We start from the raw sequence: 16,312 nt of genomic DNA on the forward strand, positions 1-16,312 counted from the left end.
CTCCCGACTGCGCCGGCCCTGCGCGCCCCCCGCACCACCTGCCCCCGCGCGCCCCAGCAGCTGCCCCGGTGTCAATTCATCTGGTGCAGGAAAAAGAACAGATAAACTTAGAATTTAAAGTTATGAAAAAAAAATTGATGCAAAAAATTATCTGTAAGGTACCTTCATGTGTCTCAGGTGGCTGCGTGGCCTTCTCATAGATGGCCTGTCGCCACGTGGCGTCTGACTCGCTGCCCGGCTCAGCGTTGGCTGGTCGGGAATCGCTCACTTTCAGGAAACTGTACAAAGAATAAATTAATTGATGTGGGAGGTTGAAAAGCAATATAAAAATCATCAAGATAGTATTTCAGACTTACATATCCATCATAGGAGAGTTGACAGCATCGTTTTCGTCCCTCGACTCCTCCGGCTCCTCCTCCAGTGGTGGAGGAATCGAAGGAGATCCCGGTGGATCTGAAAAGGAGAAAACATGTTATTAAAAAAGAATGCTTACATACTTCAGAGTAAAGAAAAAAAAACGGCTTGAGCTAGAAAGTTACTACTAAAATTGTTTAGTGTTCGTTGTACCTCTATCGACGTGTACGGCGGGCGACATGGACTTGGACCTGACCTCAGGAAGGTGCAGCTCGCCGCCCCCCGGCTCAGAGCTCGTCTCCAGCGCCGCAGGGGGCGCCACCGGGACCTCCTGGTAATGCCCCAAAGGGAAACAAATGTTGGTGTTTTCATCCCTTTCTTTCACAATAACTCTTTCAACTTCCATTCTCCTACCTTCTTAACCGGTGTGACCACCAAACTGCTGTCGTCCCTGCTGGCCTTCCTCTTTAGCAAATGGTCAAAACCGCTGGAGAGGGAGCGCTTGGCCTTCATAAATATTGTACTACCTCCCAAATACTGGTTCAGGAACTCTGACCTATAACGAAATTTAAACAACAGAATTTATCAACCTGCCACAGACAGTCGCAACTAACCGTGTGCTAATATTGCTATCTCAATAGTTCTCAGAGAGAATGACAGAGATGACGATATTCCGTGTAGAGTGTGGGGCTACCTGTTCTCAGCGGTGTCGTGCACGTGGCGCTGCTGCTTGGCCTCGCAGTGCGCGCGCAGCAACATCATCAGGAAGGCGTTGTGCTCGCCCACCTGCAACACCACGAGATACTCTTCAACCAGAGGAATATGAGGATAAGTATGAGACGCAGCCGAAAGCAGCTGGCTATTTAATTAAAGGACTTTTAAACTTTTGCAATATGTGTCGCTGACCTCGTACATGTGGTTGGTGCCGCCCTGGTACTTGGTGACGATCAGGTCCTGCTCCTCCTCCGGCAGCTGCTCGATGCGACGTAAGATAAACGCGTGCGTCTTCTTCTCGTTCATGCCTACCAGAATATCAGGTTTTTAAGAAGGTCGGAAAAGCTTTTGAATTTTGGGTAATGGGATATATTTGTACCAGGACAACATAAGACAAGAGTAGGTCAAAACTTTATCTTGTACTATGTTACCTTCGATATCATGACAGAGGCGGTGGTACCACAGCAGCGGGCAGTGCTCGCACGTCATGTTGGGCGACTTCTCCCGCGACTTCTTCAGCAACTCCGCGTGCGCCACGAACGCCTGTCGAATTGCTAACAAACAAAACAAAATATGTAATTTTTTTAAACATTACAGTTTTTGTTTTATTATTTAAGAAAGGTCATAAGGCCTCACCTTTAATTTTAACTAAAGGGATTTTTGTATTACACTTTTCCACTTAATAACAATAATAAACAATAAACAAATACATAACGCAATACACCTTAAACGGAAATAAAAAATGAATTCAAATAGTTAAAACAACACAGAAAATGCGTCACAATGAACATAAGACTTGATTGAAATGAGAGGAAGCCGCCGTGCTCTCGATGGTAATTAACAATGCTGATTGTCAATTGACTTCTGCGCGACTTCTATAGAAAAATTATTGTCATACAACGCAGTACGTCACATATGTGCCGAAGATTTTATTTCAATATTTTTAAATTCTCATAAAACTAGTAACATGTCTGTTATACCATTGACAACTTCTGTGGCGATGGAGTCGCTCTCGCACTTGAAGACGTAGCAGGCGTAGGCGTCGCCGGCGTCGCGGCACACGAAGCCGAAGTGGTCGGTGCGCGCGCGGCCCAGCACGCAGCTGGCCACGTGCGCGAACGACCGCTGCAGCAGCACCTGCTTGCGGTCCGGGCTGATCAGGCGCAGCTCCGACCTGCCCACCTACACACACACTCATGCTTTCTAAAACCTAACCAATCCTGATCAAATGTCACCAAGCCATCCAACCGTTACCTGAAATAGCATAGTTCTGTTTTGCTCTCCGATTAAATGAGCCAGAGGTGTCTTTAAGTTCAATGTGCCGATAGAAGCAGACCTGTCCCGCAGGAACTGTTTGTTCTCCGGCATTGATCCTATCTTATCGTTATTTCTACTCAGTTTCAATTCTAAAGACTTATGCGTTTTAGAATCGTCTGATGTTGGAGTGTCTGGAATATTCTCTTTAGATTTAGTAGCCAAATCAGTTTTCTTCTCAGTTGTACTGTTTATTGGCATATTAAGTAAAGGATCATTTACGTCTTTGTTTTTCGTATCATCGGTCTCTTCGGAAATCTTTTTGTGAAACGGATTAGTGTCTTTAACATTGTCAGTTGTATCGGTATTAGAGTTTATAAAATTCGTCTGACAAAATTGCGTTATCGATGACGCAGTTTCAGATATAACTGATTGTATTTCTTCAGTCTTTTCCTCGTCTTCCGTCACTGTGCCCAAATTAGTGGGTACGTTTAGTACGAGAACAGTTGGCTCTAGAGGCGTTTGACTAGTTCTCCGAGTGGGAGTATTTTTTTCGACTCTTTCTTTGCTAAAATTATCAAATTCTTTGTCTATTTCGTTGCTTTCACTTTTAACCAGTTGATGATTTTTAGTTTGTTGTAAATTTTCAACGCTTTTCCAAACGTGATTTTTATCAGGCTCCAGCGGAGTTGTGCTTGTGATCAGATTGCTATTCCTGTTGTGTACATTTTCACCGACTACATCTGACTTTGTGTCTTCTTTTAAATTTTCTGACGAATTGCTATAGAGAGAAGTCTGAAAATTAAAATCAACAAAATAATTAATTTATTGAATTCTAAAAGAAGCCACTTTTTACAATTACATGTCTGTATACATACGCCGGTGGAAGATATAAGACTGTGCCGCCGCTGATTTTTAATTTTCTCAGCCTCGTGTTGCGCAAACTTGTGAAGGGCGTCATCTATCAAAGTTTCTGGAACTTTTCTCTGTGATATCCTTACTTTGCCAATATAAAGAACCTGCGAGTAGATTATGTAAGATTAAGATATTTTAACCAGGTGTTTGTCTATTCTAAAAACATGTGTTACTTTTACCTCAAAGAAATGTGAGTCAGACGGCGAGAGATCTGCACATAGCGAAGTGAGAGCTGAAGCGTTACTGAGACTGCGGACTAAGCCTGATGAATCGTTTGTTCTGTAACAAATACGATTGTAATTCACCTTTATCGTCTCAGTAACAGAAACATATATATTAGAAAATCCAACTTGTTACAAGTTTACAGATAAAAGCAATGTCTTAGAGAAAATTACCATATCTGATATAAGAGACGAATGATTTTTGATGAAAATGCGCGATTGACGTAGGATTTATTTTTGTTTTGTCTTACGTATTAACTCCGATAGTTCATTGGCACGGGGAGTGACAAGTTGGCAAGTTCACAGTCACCTTAGTGACGTCTTGTGATGAAACCTTGGAACACGATTCTCTTCAAAAAAATCAACTATGGTCCAATCACTAAATTCAAATTTTTACCTTTTGTTGGAGTACTCGGGCTATTTGGCATGTCAGGAACAGATGTATTGTTATGTTCGAAGTGTCAAATCAAGTGCTGTTTATTTTGTTCATTCTATACAAACGTAAAATACGAATATATTTGGTACTTTGTTTTTCGGGATAATTTACCGGTATATTTCCATACTCTTCTTTATATCGAGCTATACTCGTATCTCTCTAAATGACGTAGTTTTGGAGACCAGCCAGTAATTTGTCATTGAAGTGTAGTACGGGGAGGTATTTGTGAACTAGGAATTTGAGGATATACGCGTTTTATCATGTTTATTATAAATTTTTTCTCGATTTAGAAGTTTTGAATGAAAATGTAACCCAAACATGTAGGTATCGGCAGTTGTGTGCAACGAAATCTATACTTTAGACAACTGTTTCAAACGGGGAAAACCACCAATTTGTTCGTGGTTAACTTTAATCATTTAAACATTCGTTAAAGCTAAAGCATAACATTTGGTAATTAATACGATGTGGTAAATAAAGGTCACTCACTGTCTTTACGTCGACTTTGAAAAGAAGCCAAATCAGTTTTAAAACTACTTAGATCTCAGTTATTAAAATGTTCTGTGTACTATTGTAATTGAGGTAGTTATTTACCCTTAATACGAAAGTAGTACAAACAGGTACGTACAGGTTAGAGTTACAATTGCCAGGTAGCGATATGGCAGGGCTGGTCCAGGGCAGATGGTCGGAGCCGTTGGTCTGCTGGAAGCCAATGTTGCGGGTGACGGCGCCGCTGCTCAGCGAACCCGTCGAGCCCCTGGGGCTTGCGGCCCCGGGGGACGGCTCCCGCATCTGGCTGAACAGGTCTGTCACCTGCAATTGTCATTAAATGTTATGTTTCTGTGGTTTATTAAGATTGAAACAATAGACAGGTTTGCAGAATAAAGGCGAAATGTACTTTGTAATTATAGTACGTACATTAACTTACAATTAAGACAGTCACTTTAGAGCATTATCTAAACCTTGATCACTAAATAACTAAAAACAGAAAAAAGTAATTTACGTCACCTTTTTTATAACAGTATTCAAAACATGGCAGTAGCCATCAATCACTTCTTGTCTTTATACAAAAACATACGTCATACAAACAATTACGTAACTTTAACCTTAATTCATCTTCTAAAATAAATATAACAATTTTATATACCCGTATACTATAGAGAATCTGTCCGCCTTTGGGTAAAGAACAAATGTAATCAATATTTTTATGTAACATCAAAGTAAGTAGCCTTGTATCTTTTTTATGTATCAAACCCAATACAAACGAGGAATAAAAAACTTAGGTACTCAGTAAGTTAAATAAAAAAGCTAGATTAAAAATACGCCCTAAACACTAAGCTCTAACTAGGGTAGTAACACAGCACGTCCTTGAGCCACATACCAACAACTAGACCAAGGCATACACGGGGTAAGAGTTTTTATAGTGCTATTTAATTACAAATGCTATCTTGTATACTTTGCGTTTCCAAATTATGCTCAACTTTTGTTTACAATTCAGATTTATTAACGTTATGTAACTCTATCAATGGTGGATGGTTATGGAGAGCAAACAGTCGTGGACATACGTGTCTAATGCATTGCTGACGATGTCACTACCCTTATCAATAGCTATTAGTACTCCGACACGTAATTAAAACCTTACACGTTGCAAAACGTTTTGGCTTTCAATAGCAAATTATTAATACATATACATACTATTATAATGTAGCGTAAACACACACTTCTTTGTTGCCTAAGATGTCAGCAATTACAGCATATTTTTGAATAATTATTTCTTTAATGAAAAGCCTTACACTTACGAGACGATTTAGGCTATATATTTTCACGCCATTATACTTAGGGGGTAAATATTTTGGATAAAAACCCTAATGTGGAAAAGAGACCATAAGTTGCTGCCAAGAATCAAGGAAGCAAGATCGCCAAGATTTGTAATGTCATGTCATTCTGACATTTGCAATTGATAATTTGACACATGTAAACAATAAAATACATTTTTCATAATTTTTTGCGGATGAAGTCGCACGGAAACAGCTAGTTTACTGTAAATGTCGATTTCAGAACTACGTTATTTAAACTAGAATTGTTTTGTTATGTGGGATATAGATGTACTTATGTACATTTTGTGAGATAAATAAGTGACATAGCAAAATGCACTGCTGCTTGACCTCTGACTGCAAATAGTACATACCTGAGGGCAAGGTGATCGCCTTTAATTACATTACAACAATCCCACGGCACATGCAAAGCCGGCAATTTATAATAGCAATTCTATTACAGCCTACCTTTTTTTGCGGTTCATTAAACCAGATTCTAATACTAATACTACGCTAAAGACGGCCCTTAGTAACTATTTAATAACCGAGTGTTTATCACTTAGCTTATGGACTGTCTTTTTGAACAAGAGATAATAATAACAATGAGAAAAAGGTTATTTTGTTAGTAAATATAATTTTCTAAACAAAAATATGTATAATTGTCTACTAAATCCACCTGCGCAAACAATTGTGTACAGTAAATAGTGTAATAGCAGTGCGTGCTGTACTCTTGCTTGGCCCTAATTGATCGACACAATACGACGTCCTTGGGGACCAATCATTGGGGTAGGGAAGGGACGCACTTTCATTCACATCGATAAAAAGTTAACATATCGATAAAATTACAAGATCTTTTAGAGAAAATTTTAAGTTAAATTTTAAGTGAAGAATAGCCAAGCACTTATTAGTAGTACATGTGAATATTATAAATTTTAGTTACTTAAGTATTTCGATAAAACATTTTTAAGGTAACATGGACATTTATGATAATTGTTAAAGCATTTAAGCAGGCACCTTGCCATTTTCGTACTCATCGTTTCATTTGATCTTTGTTTCTCGATGTTTCGCTAATGACAAACATAACTTAAACCCTAATATCGGACCCTGGACGATAAGTTTTTATAAAAAGTTGGTTTATGTTGTTGCTGACCCAAGGTATTGTATTAATAATTCACAAGTTAATTCACATAACATGCAAAATTAATAGTTATCGGGTTATCCTTGAACCTTGAACTCTAAACCTCAAGGTTTTTAACCTAAGACATTTTAAAATCACACGTATTTGTAAAAAAAAGTAACAATAGACGTACTATAAAACCATGCAATCATACGTAGATGGTTAATACAACATGAGGATGTAGGTTCAAATGAGACAAGTTAGTTAATTAAACAATCTGCAACAACAAAAACAAGTTAATCTGAAAACCAACGACAACAATTACCAAATGTTTGACGTTTATAGCTGATGTATCGGAATGGGAACCGAACAATGGCTTAGTCGGTATCATCGCACACGATCTGTTGAAAATACAACATAATATTTATAACTGCACTACGGTTTAACGAGGTTTAGGCTAAGTGCCATCTGCGCTCTGCCACCTCAAGCCCGGTGAATCTGTAAATGCCTCTTCAAGGCAAACAGTGGCCATTCAGTCACAAAAAAAAATCCACTACGGAAAAAGACAACATTCACTCCGAAAACGGTGCGTGAATAATAACTAACAGATACTTGAAAAATGTTAAGCATCTATCTAAATTTTAAATATAAATAATATAGAGAAGTACGTTTCTAAATATCAATAGATTTTGCTACTTTAAGGGTGGGTTGCATCATATCGCCGGTTATCGTAAAAGTTATAGTTATAGTTAATAGGGTTACAAGTGCAAAAACATATTTTCACAGAGGTTTTATGTGTTTTTCGTTTTTACAATGGAAACATTTAAACCTGAATGTCACTAAAGTGTCAAGTTGGTGTCAAAAATGACATTTACGTAAATTAAAATGTTTGGAAATTCATGTTTCGCCGATTATATTTATGTATCATACACATGGTATTTTATAGTGACATAAATTTTTGCCCACGGAGATGGAAAAAATGGAAAACTCTTGTGAAAATAAACTAGTTTGGGCCATTATTGAAACTGTAATTACTTTACTACTCAAATATGTAGCGCCAAAAATGAAGCAATAAAATTATACAAATATAAATGCATCTTATTTATTTTCCATATTATAAATTGTCTTGTTAATGCATATTATAAATTGTCCATTTATGGAGGACATTTTTTTAAATAAGAGAAAAGGGACAAGCGCTGTTGCTATGGCCTTAGACACTCGAAATTTGTCCAAACTGAATGTTTGGCCGAATTTCGAGTTCCATCTTGGAAATCCATTATTTCCGAGCACGCAAGACTTTATTCTTCTGGATTACGTATAGGATCATAGTAGAGATTTTCTTTTTCCATTACTTTTTCCATTATTTGTACTTTTGAAGATAAGAGCTTGTGACAGTTGACACTACCGAACTGACACTAACCGTAACGCTAACTATAACCGCCCAAAATCGGGCGGTTATGATTAGTGTCAAATATGACGTCATTTTGACCTGCGCAAAACTGGTGTAGCGAATATCATGAACATCCGTAGACGTAACCATCGGGAATGTGCTGGTTAAGGTTTATAGTTAGTTAATGTAACTCACACTTAGTAAATTTTAAGGTTATTCCAAATATTACCGTCACAAATAATTTTAACTTTAACGGTAACCGGCGATATGGTGCAACTCACCCTAAATGATTAAATATCCATTGACAAAAAACTTGGATTTAGTTTTTTTCCGATAAAATTATCATATTATTGTACTCATTATTGACGTCCTGGTTTAAATACATAAACATATTAAGGTGATTGAAGTTGGAACAACAACGTTAAGATTAACATAAATATTACCATATTTCGATACGTCTTAAGGAAGTCACATGTTACAAGTTGAATGCGTGTTACCTACAGCGTTCATGATGCTTTACATCTGATTTTTGGTCATTTTATTAATCTGAACAAATAATGGCAGGAACTAGTGACGTCTTAGAAAATTGACATAGTAATTTTTCAAATGTTTGTTTTGTTTTTTTCTTAACGCTAGCTACAAGTATTTGCACTTCCAATCTCCGCCCCTCCCCTCACAAGTTATTGAACGTGAAAGCTCTACTTGAGCAACAGCTAAGGTAAAAGGTCTGTACTTCTGCAGGCTTTTATCTTACACTCAGACACGGTATTGTTAATTTTATATCGGAAAACACGGTAAAAACATACTTATGTGGTCCCCTACTGCATCTACTATCACATACTGTGATTAGTGTAAATTATAATAAAGAAATAATTACAGGACAGTTAAAAAACCATTTAAAACAAACTTATAACCTCTTAAGAGCAAATCACTTAGCAAATATTTAATACCGTGTTACAATACACATTGTTAAATGTAAGTCGTTAAGTTTCCACGCCAGACTCAATGGTTTCACTCTTTTTCACGTATTTATAATTATCATTGTCTTTTATGTTGACCATGCGAGCAATTGACGAAGATAATTACCTCTGTTCGTAAAAACATCTACTCGTATAAGGAAGAGTTTGAAAATCTGTAAAACGTATTTCCTACGAAAATGAAAATTGTTATATCTAAATAATTTGTTGTTTTCTTTTGGATTCAGAATTTGCTCAAATAAAAAGTAAACATCGTTATCATTGGCCATAGCTAACATTTAAATATATCCTGAAGATTCGCTGATTCCGATATAATTTAGAGTTGATAATTGTTCTTTGTTAGATTTAAAAATAAAAACCGCAACGTAATTATATGTAACTTCATTTTAGTTCCATTGTTCCGTACGATACTATATGTTTATATTCTGCAGCAATGTGTGCCAGCCATGTGTTTAAATATGATGATAACCGTAGCTTACCGTGTATTAACAATGTTTTTGCATAAATGCCTTTTTACTCAATTAAAATGCGTAATACCAAGCGTATTTTTAAATCGTGTTGTTTAGGAAACAATCTAAGATATAACCCAAACTAAGACATTGGGATTTACAAAGTTTCACAAACAAAAATAGTATTAACCGAAACCGGCTCGAAGGACCAACGTTTAAACATGATGATGATGATTTACAGGGATTTGTCCACAGATATATACTAACTTACTAGGTTAACTGGTTTACTTATTGACTTTTAAAGTTAAGTCATCTGTCGTTTTAGAAACTCTCTAATTATCGTTTAAAAGGGCGTGAAAGCTTTCAAATAGTTCGTTAATTACTTACATGTTTATAATGATAAAATTGATAGCAATAATTATAATGATTACGAAGTAAACCTTATTTCTTGAACCTCCTTGCGTAACATTTCAGACGTGCCATCAGATAAAGCAGCGCTATAAACACTATCGCAAAGCAAACTAAGGTATTTAGGACGATAGTTGCGAGGTGTTTACGATAATTTTGTTGTGTTAGTGTAAACGTCATTTCGATTAGGCTTCTTGAGTAATAAAATTAAGATTTGCATTGCAGTCGCATGACAATAGACAACAAACACTGTTCTCTCTATGACCACTCTGATAGTTAGAAATTTTCGTTCGAATATTATGACAATGATTCAAAACCGAATGTGAATTTTAAATAGACCAGACTTATCAAATTATAAACTTATTTTTCTTTAAATCGAATTTCTTCCTATTCTTTGTAAAAAAAGAAACTTATGTACTTTCGGATCATGATTTATCTATATTATTCCTATCTATTCACCATCATAATACAAGTGATTCAAAAATACATTCACAATATAAGATTTTAGAGCTAAATGTGGGAGTGCATAAAACAGAATGATATTTAGAGCACCTTGTTGTTTGTGTATGTTTGAATCTGCATAACATATACAAAAACACAGTTATCTCTATACTACCAAAGCGTATGAGAGGGATGTAAATATGTTTATATATGTTACGACAGTGTAAACCCACGGTAATGTTTGAAAAGCGTTTCTGGGAAATGCTTGGCCTGTGTCCAACATCCGCTAGTGTTTGTGCATCAGTTCTGTGGGCGAGGCGATTGATTCAGTTTTACGTAACGTTCACACGGCAGCCGCATGCCCGCTCTGCTCTGTACCGTGTTATGAGATGTTTGCTCATCTTACAACCATTGTCTCACAAGAACGTTTGTTATTGATAATAAATCATTGATCTCTATACTAAATGGATCGGCGGTTGCTTTGAAATTACAGATTTTGCTTTGTTCAAACTTAAACGCATCGTCTGTTATAATACCTACAAATTTTTCATTACTAGAGTAAGAACATTTTTCAGTTTCAATAAGTCCGCTGTCAGCAGACCATTAGCAAAGATCTAGCCATAGACCGTTTCTCTTACTTTTTTATTTGTCCCATTTCTATACTGAATAGGGCATTTGTACAGCGAGCAATAGACAATAACCTTCAATCGAGTGACATCAGGCTTGTTTATCATTACCATTCAATAAAATAACGCCTAACAGGCAATTGATTCATGACAACCTCGCAACTAGCAGTGTACGAAGCACTCAACAAAAACACAAACACAATCCTAGCTGAAGCATAAATAAGGAAAACACATGCGAAAACACGAGCCGCTTCCCATTAAGTAGTTTCGACTTATATCCGTAAATAATGTTTAAGTAAATACATAAATAAAATTTACTTATGTTTTTAATAAATATGCAAATGTATGTAAAACATTTTACCTGACGTAAACGTCATATATGGAATAAAGAACTTACGCATTTTAGCACATAGGCAGATGAACGTTTAATTTTTTTTCTCCGATATTGATTGGTTGCTAGCAGTGTGTGGTTATTCCGGAAGTAAATTTGAATCTAATGATGATTTATCTTATCTGCAATTATCTTCAGTCTTTTAGGTGTTAATGACAAAAACAATTGACACAATTTATTTGGACAATTAACGATTATACAAACGGTTTGTTGCAATACAAGTGCACAAATGCTAAGCTAATATCTACCTACTAGCTCATACTCTAGTCTCATAGTCTATGGGCTTCGTGATAGGGTTTCCTAGGAATGTATCTATCAAAAATAGATACGACTTTCATGGCGAGATTCAGAGTTGTTTTATTGTTATTTGTTTAATGTATTGATACTTTACTAAGGCTCTCCATACACGACTCTGTGCCACTTAAATTAGCTGTTCTAATTACCATAATTATACAAAGAGTTATATAACTCTTGGTCTCCATACAATAACCTTGAATCTGTATTGACATTGATGAACCGGTTCTTTTATAAGCAGAGTTTAAATTATTTGTTGTTACCAGGAAAGTGGAAAACGCAACGAATAGTCATTATCATTTTGTCAGAGTGAAACAGATAATTTTTCCGACGATTGTTGATCACGTTTGGTAATTCAAAAACGATCTCTATGTCTGCTTTATTAGTTACAAAACATGCGATTTTTTAATTAATCATTGTCAATTTCAATATTTGTAGTCAAATATTTAAAACACTACATTGCATTCGATAGATATATTTTATAAAATAATATAAATATTATAACTCACCTCAAGAGAAATCCGTTATAATTTATAAATACGCGCACTAACGTCTTAATAATAAAATATGTTTTCTAGTAATAAAAGCATTCAAAATGTTTATCACTGTGGAAATCAATTATTCATGGTATGATTTCTGATTTATTACACGTAAGAATGAAAGTTTATATAGGATTCAAATTGGATATTCGTAAACAGATACACGCTACTCCGAAGTCATTATGCCAAATGTTTATCCACTTTTACTAACACTGCCAACACATTCTTGAGTAGTTATACACCCGAATAGTTTTTATAACAAATAAAAGTCAATACTGTTCAATATATGGAAATATAACAAGTCCATTTCACACGCAAACAATATTAGCAGAGCTCCGAACCAAAATTCTAGGTTAGAAAATTGCGCAGCACGAAACACAACTGCGCTCTGCGTTAGCGGCGTCCATACTGAATTTAACATAGCGTTACACAAAATATTATGATGTGCCAAGTTTCTTTTCAATTTTGATTATTATTCTACTATCAAATAGTCCACCAATTTTGTTTACACAGCTGACTGTCACAGAATTATGGCGAAGAGCTGTTGATATTTACAGACATGTTGCCGACTAAACAAAAATACAAATATTAAGCTATTCCAGTAACTAATAGACGCCCAAATAAATGAAAATCAAATATCCAATATTTGTTTCCAACACGCGAATTCGTCAATGTTAATATTGTAATCAGTAAATCTAGAACAAATATTTAAAAACGGCGCCAAAATAACACAGCACTACAAAAGAAGAACAGGGAACTTTTTTTAAGTGTCACTAGCAATCGCGGGAACGTAACTGAAACTGGCCGATATTCGAATATGTTCTAATTTTAAAATCGCGCCAAGGTTCCGGACGGTGGCGCATACGGAGGCAAATAAACAATGTGACATTGCATTGTTCTTGTCGATGAATATTCAAATCGGTGCCATAACAGCTAGCCAGTGACAACTTAATTTTCCACAACTTAAAAAAAACAGAAAAGTTCAATTTTTGTCATCAATATAGAAATGTGCTCACTTCAAAGTATTCGTTTATTTTGCACGAAATTAAAAGTGATTTCTAAGACAGGAATTTTATACCTTGAAGGATAATAAGAAAGTAAATAATTTTATACTATTCTTCCTATAATGTGATAAGGTCGAGGAAAAGAGGTGAACTTTAATAAATTATTTCGAGGCGACTGACTTGTCAATATCTCGCCGAAAGCCGGAAACACTTTCATTAATTTACGCGTAAATCTTACATTCATTTTCCATGACTAGTATTACAAATTGGAAGTAAAGTTGCCATAGCAACTAGCATTATCTACATCGATAAGCATACTATCGGTACATCACTAAATCTGTGATGTATATGACACTGATGAATTATTATATTAACTCTGCCACACCTCTGCTCCCAGGCATATTTATTTTAATGACGTCACGCCAATATTAACTCATTAATTTCTGTTTTAAAAAACTATTAACGACCGGCGACACAATTATGGACAGAATATATCATATTTTTTATGACAGGGGACGTCAAACATGCTGATAGTTCAGCTAACATAAAAAATATTGCGTTCTTAAGAATAATTGCGTAACCTTTGTCCTTTGCAGTTATAAAATCAAGTTTCATTTAACTTTACATCTTGGTAAATACCGTAGTTATCTTTAAGATCAACAATAAATTAAAAAAGACAAGAATTAACATTAACTTGGTACTATCATACGCGATAGACCGGTTATCGTTTACGTGTGAAAAATGTTAATCGAAAAAAACTTATAACGTAAAATTAAATGCAAATGATAAATTAATATTATGCTTTTTAAAAAGGCACCTCAGAATATTACTTAAATTTTTAAAGGTAATTTAATTTCGAAAGATAAAATCCGACTTTACAAAGCAGCTAAACATCACACTTATTTTAATTTATTTGTATTTTCACTTCATGTATTATGGCATTTACCTCAAGAACAGTATTGGCTCTGAATAGATAGCACTGCAGGAGTCCCTCCTTCTCATTGAGCAGGATGTAGAACAACTCCTCCGGCCGGCCCGGCACTTGACTGGCCCTGGACAAAAGAACCATCACATAAGTCCAATCAATTCATTCTTGAATTTTTTTACTTGTCCGTCGCTTTTGTGTATCGACTGTAAGAGTGGGTCTCATACCTCAGTATATCGACGAGGCGGTGTATGATGACGGGCTCGAAGTTGCCGTTGTAAGCCTTGAGACAGCTATCCTCCACCGTTAGGCTCAACTGTACAGTCGGAGTTAATAATTATTATTATAGATTGAAAAGCAGTTAATTGCCTACGGAATTCCAAAAGTAGTCGTAGTTTACTTTATCCCTAATGCCTGTGGCCCGTATCTCCCGCAGCAGCCAGGGCAGCATGGAGTTGGAGAAGCGGCGGTCCATGGCCGTGTAGCCCAGGTACGTCACCGACGTCAGCTTCGTCTTCATCGTCTGCAAGACGACGTGTGTTTTTTACACAAGGTAAAATGTGACTATTGTAGGATTAAGTCAAGCTCTACATTCGTGGAAATAGAATACTTGGAAATTGCTAGATATCTTTTCGAACCAAAATTACAAAGAATATAGATCGCGGAAATTACATCAAATCAAAAAGCGGTTGACTTACAATTAGGGTGAAAAACAAAATAAACGTCTCATTAAAATGCTAAGCAACTTTTACATCTAATCAGACATGATGACAGACTAGCTTTCGCCCGCAACTCCGTCCGCGTAGAATTAAAAAAACAAAATTGAGTAGCCTATGTGTTCTTCCAGACTATCATCTACATCTATACCAAATTTCATCCTGTTCCGTTCAGCCGTTTAGGCTACAAACTCTAACATCCATCCATCTAAACTTTCGCATTTATTATATTAGTATTATATGAAGTATGATTATACCTATAAGGTAAAACAGTAAATAGCTAAGATTATAGAAGTAATTTATTCAATAGCCACTTGTAACGGCTACACCATAATATTTCTGCGCGCGCACGAAGTCGCATCACGATTTGACGCGACAATATTAAATATGTAACTATGCTGTTATCTAACTTAGAGCACAATACACTACTAGGTTTTAGATTCAATAGTAATTTAGTTTTCCTTTACGTTTTAATACTTTTGTAAGTGTATCTAGTTTCGGTTGTTGGTGTAACATTCACTGGTGACGCTCTCCGCCTAATTAAAACAACAAATTATTAATGCACAAAGTGTTACTGTTTTCAAAATGAAAAACCTGTACAAAATATTGCTATCCTTGTTTTTGCAAAGCGAATGAGAGAGATGGAACATCTATTAATACTCGAATATTGGAATATGTTTTTACTTCATCTAAGTGTGTTCTTGCACGAAGCTTTTTTGAACTTAAGCTTTTGGTGAGTGGAAGTTAGTATGACAGTAAAAAATATCGACATTAAACCAGTTTACGAATCAACTAATCCAGTTTTTTATCAGTATATCAAATGGCGTCTACTATTTTACGTACGTCATAGAAATATTAATTAGAATATAGGTAACCATTACATAATTACAGGTTAACTGGTAAAAAGATAAATCATTTAGATATAAGTCGAACTTCCTTGAATTTGGGTTTTTTGTATTTTTGACCTCCGCATCGTATGTGCGAAATAAAAATAAAATGTAGTAGCTAAGTGCTCTCTCTATTCTCTGTCAAATTTCATGCAGATCCGTTGTTCCCATTTATGATTAGTAAGATTTTTTTTTATAAAACCTTTGATAATTAACTGATAAGTTGATGTTTGTATTTTGTACAGGTATCCCGGGCAACGGGCGCAACATCGATGACTCACTTCGATAAAAGCTTTTGTAAAACGTTTCATGAGAAATTCAAATCAACCAACTGTAAGGGTCGCCATGTCTAGACTACTTTCATTGACCGACTTCCCAAAAGAAGGAGGTATTCAATTCGACGGTATATTTCTTTTTTTTTTTTTTTTTTTTTTTTTTTTTTT

The 16,312-nt window shown here is 35.8% G+C and overlaps 1 protein-coding gene across 1 annotated transcript in view; it reads right to left on the reverse strand.

Moving 5' to 3' along the window:
• Positions 1-16,312, reverse strand: part of LOC106109582 — a 22,399-nt gene that overhangs the window by 3,054 nt on the left and 3,033 nt on the right. The window contains exons 2-17 of the mRNA XM_013291139.1: positions 14,667-14,789; positions 14,494-14,582; positions 14,288-14,393; positions 4,520-4,704; positions 3,417-3,516; positions 3,201-3,341; positions 2,323-3,117; positions 2,049-2,250; positions 1,500-1,622; positions 1,261-1,376; positions 1,049-1,140; positions 769-910; positions 568-685; positions 357-453; positions 163-278; positions 14-80 (exon numbers count right to left, since the gene is read on the reverse strand). Coding sequence (XP_013146593.1) covers positions 14-80; positions 163-278; positions 357-453; positions 568-685; positions 769-910; positions 1,049-1,140; positions 1,261-1,376; positions 1,500-1,622; positions 2,049-2,250; positions 2,323-3,117; positions 3,201-3,341; positions 3,417-3,516; positions 4,520-4,704; positions 14,288-14,393; positions 14,494-14,582; positions 14,667-14,786 — 2,609 coding nt within the window. The 5' untranslated portion in view covers positions 14,787-14,789. The remainder of the gene's footprint in view (positions 1-13; positions 81-162; positions 279-356; positions 454-567; positions 686-768; positions 911-1,048; positions 1,141-1,260; positions 1,377-1,499; positions 1,623-2,048; positions 2,251-2,322; positions 3,118-3,200; positions 3,342-3,416; positions 3,517-4,519; positions 4,705-14,287; positions 14,394-14,493; positions 14,583-14,666; positions 14,790-16,312) is intronic.

This window comes from Papilio polytes, unplaced genomic scaffold (assembly GCF_000836215.1).
Source record: "Papilio polytes unplaced genomic scaffold, Ppol_1.0 DF821122.1, whole genome shotgun sequence".
Lineage (NCBI taxonomy): Eukaryota > Metazoa > Arthropoda > Insecta > Lepidoptera > Papilionidae > Papilio > Papilio polytes.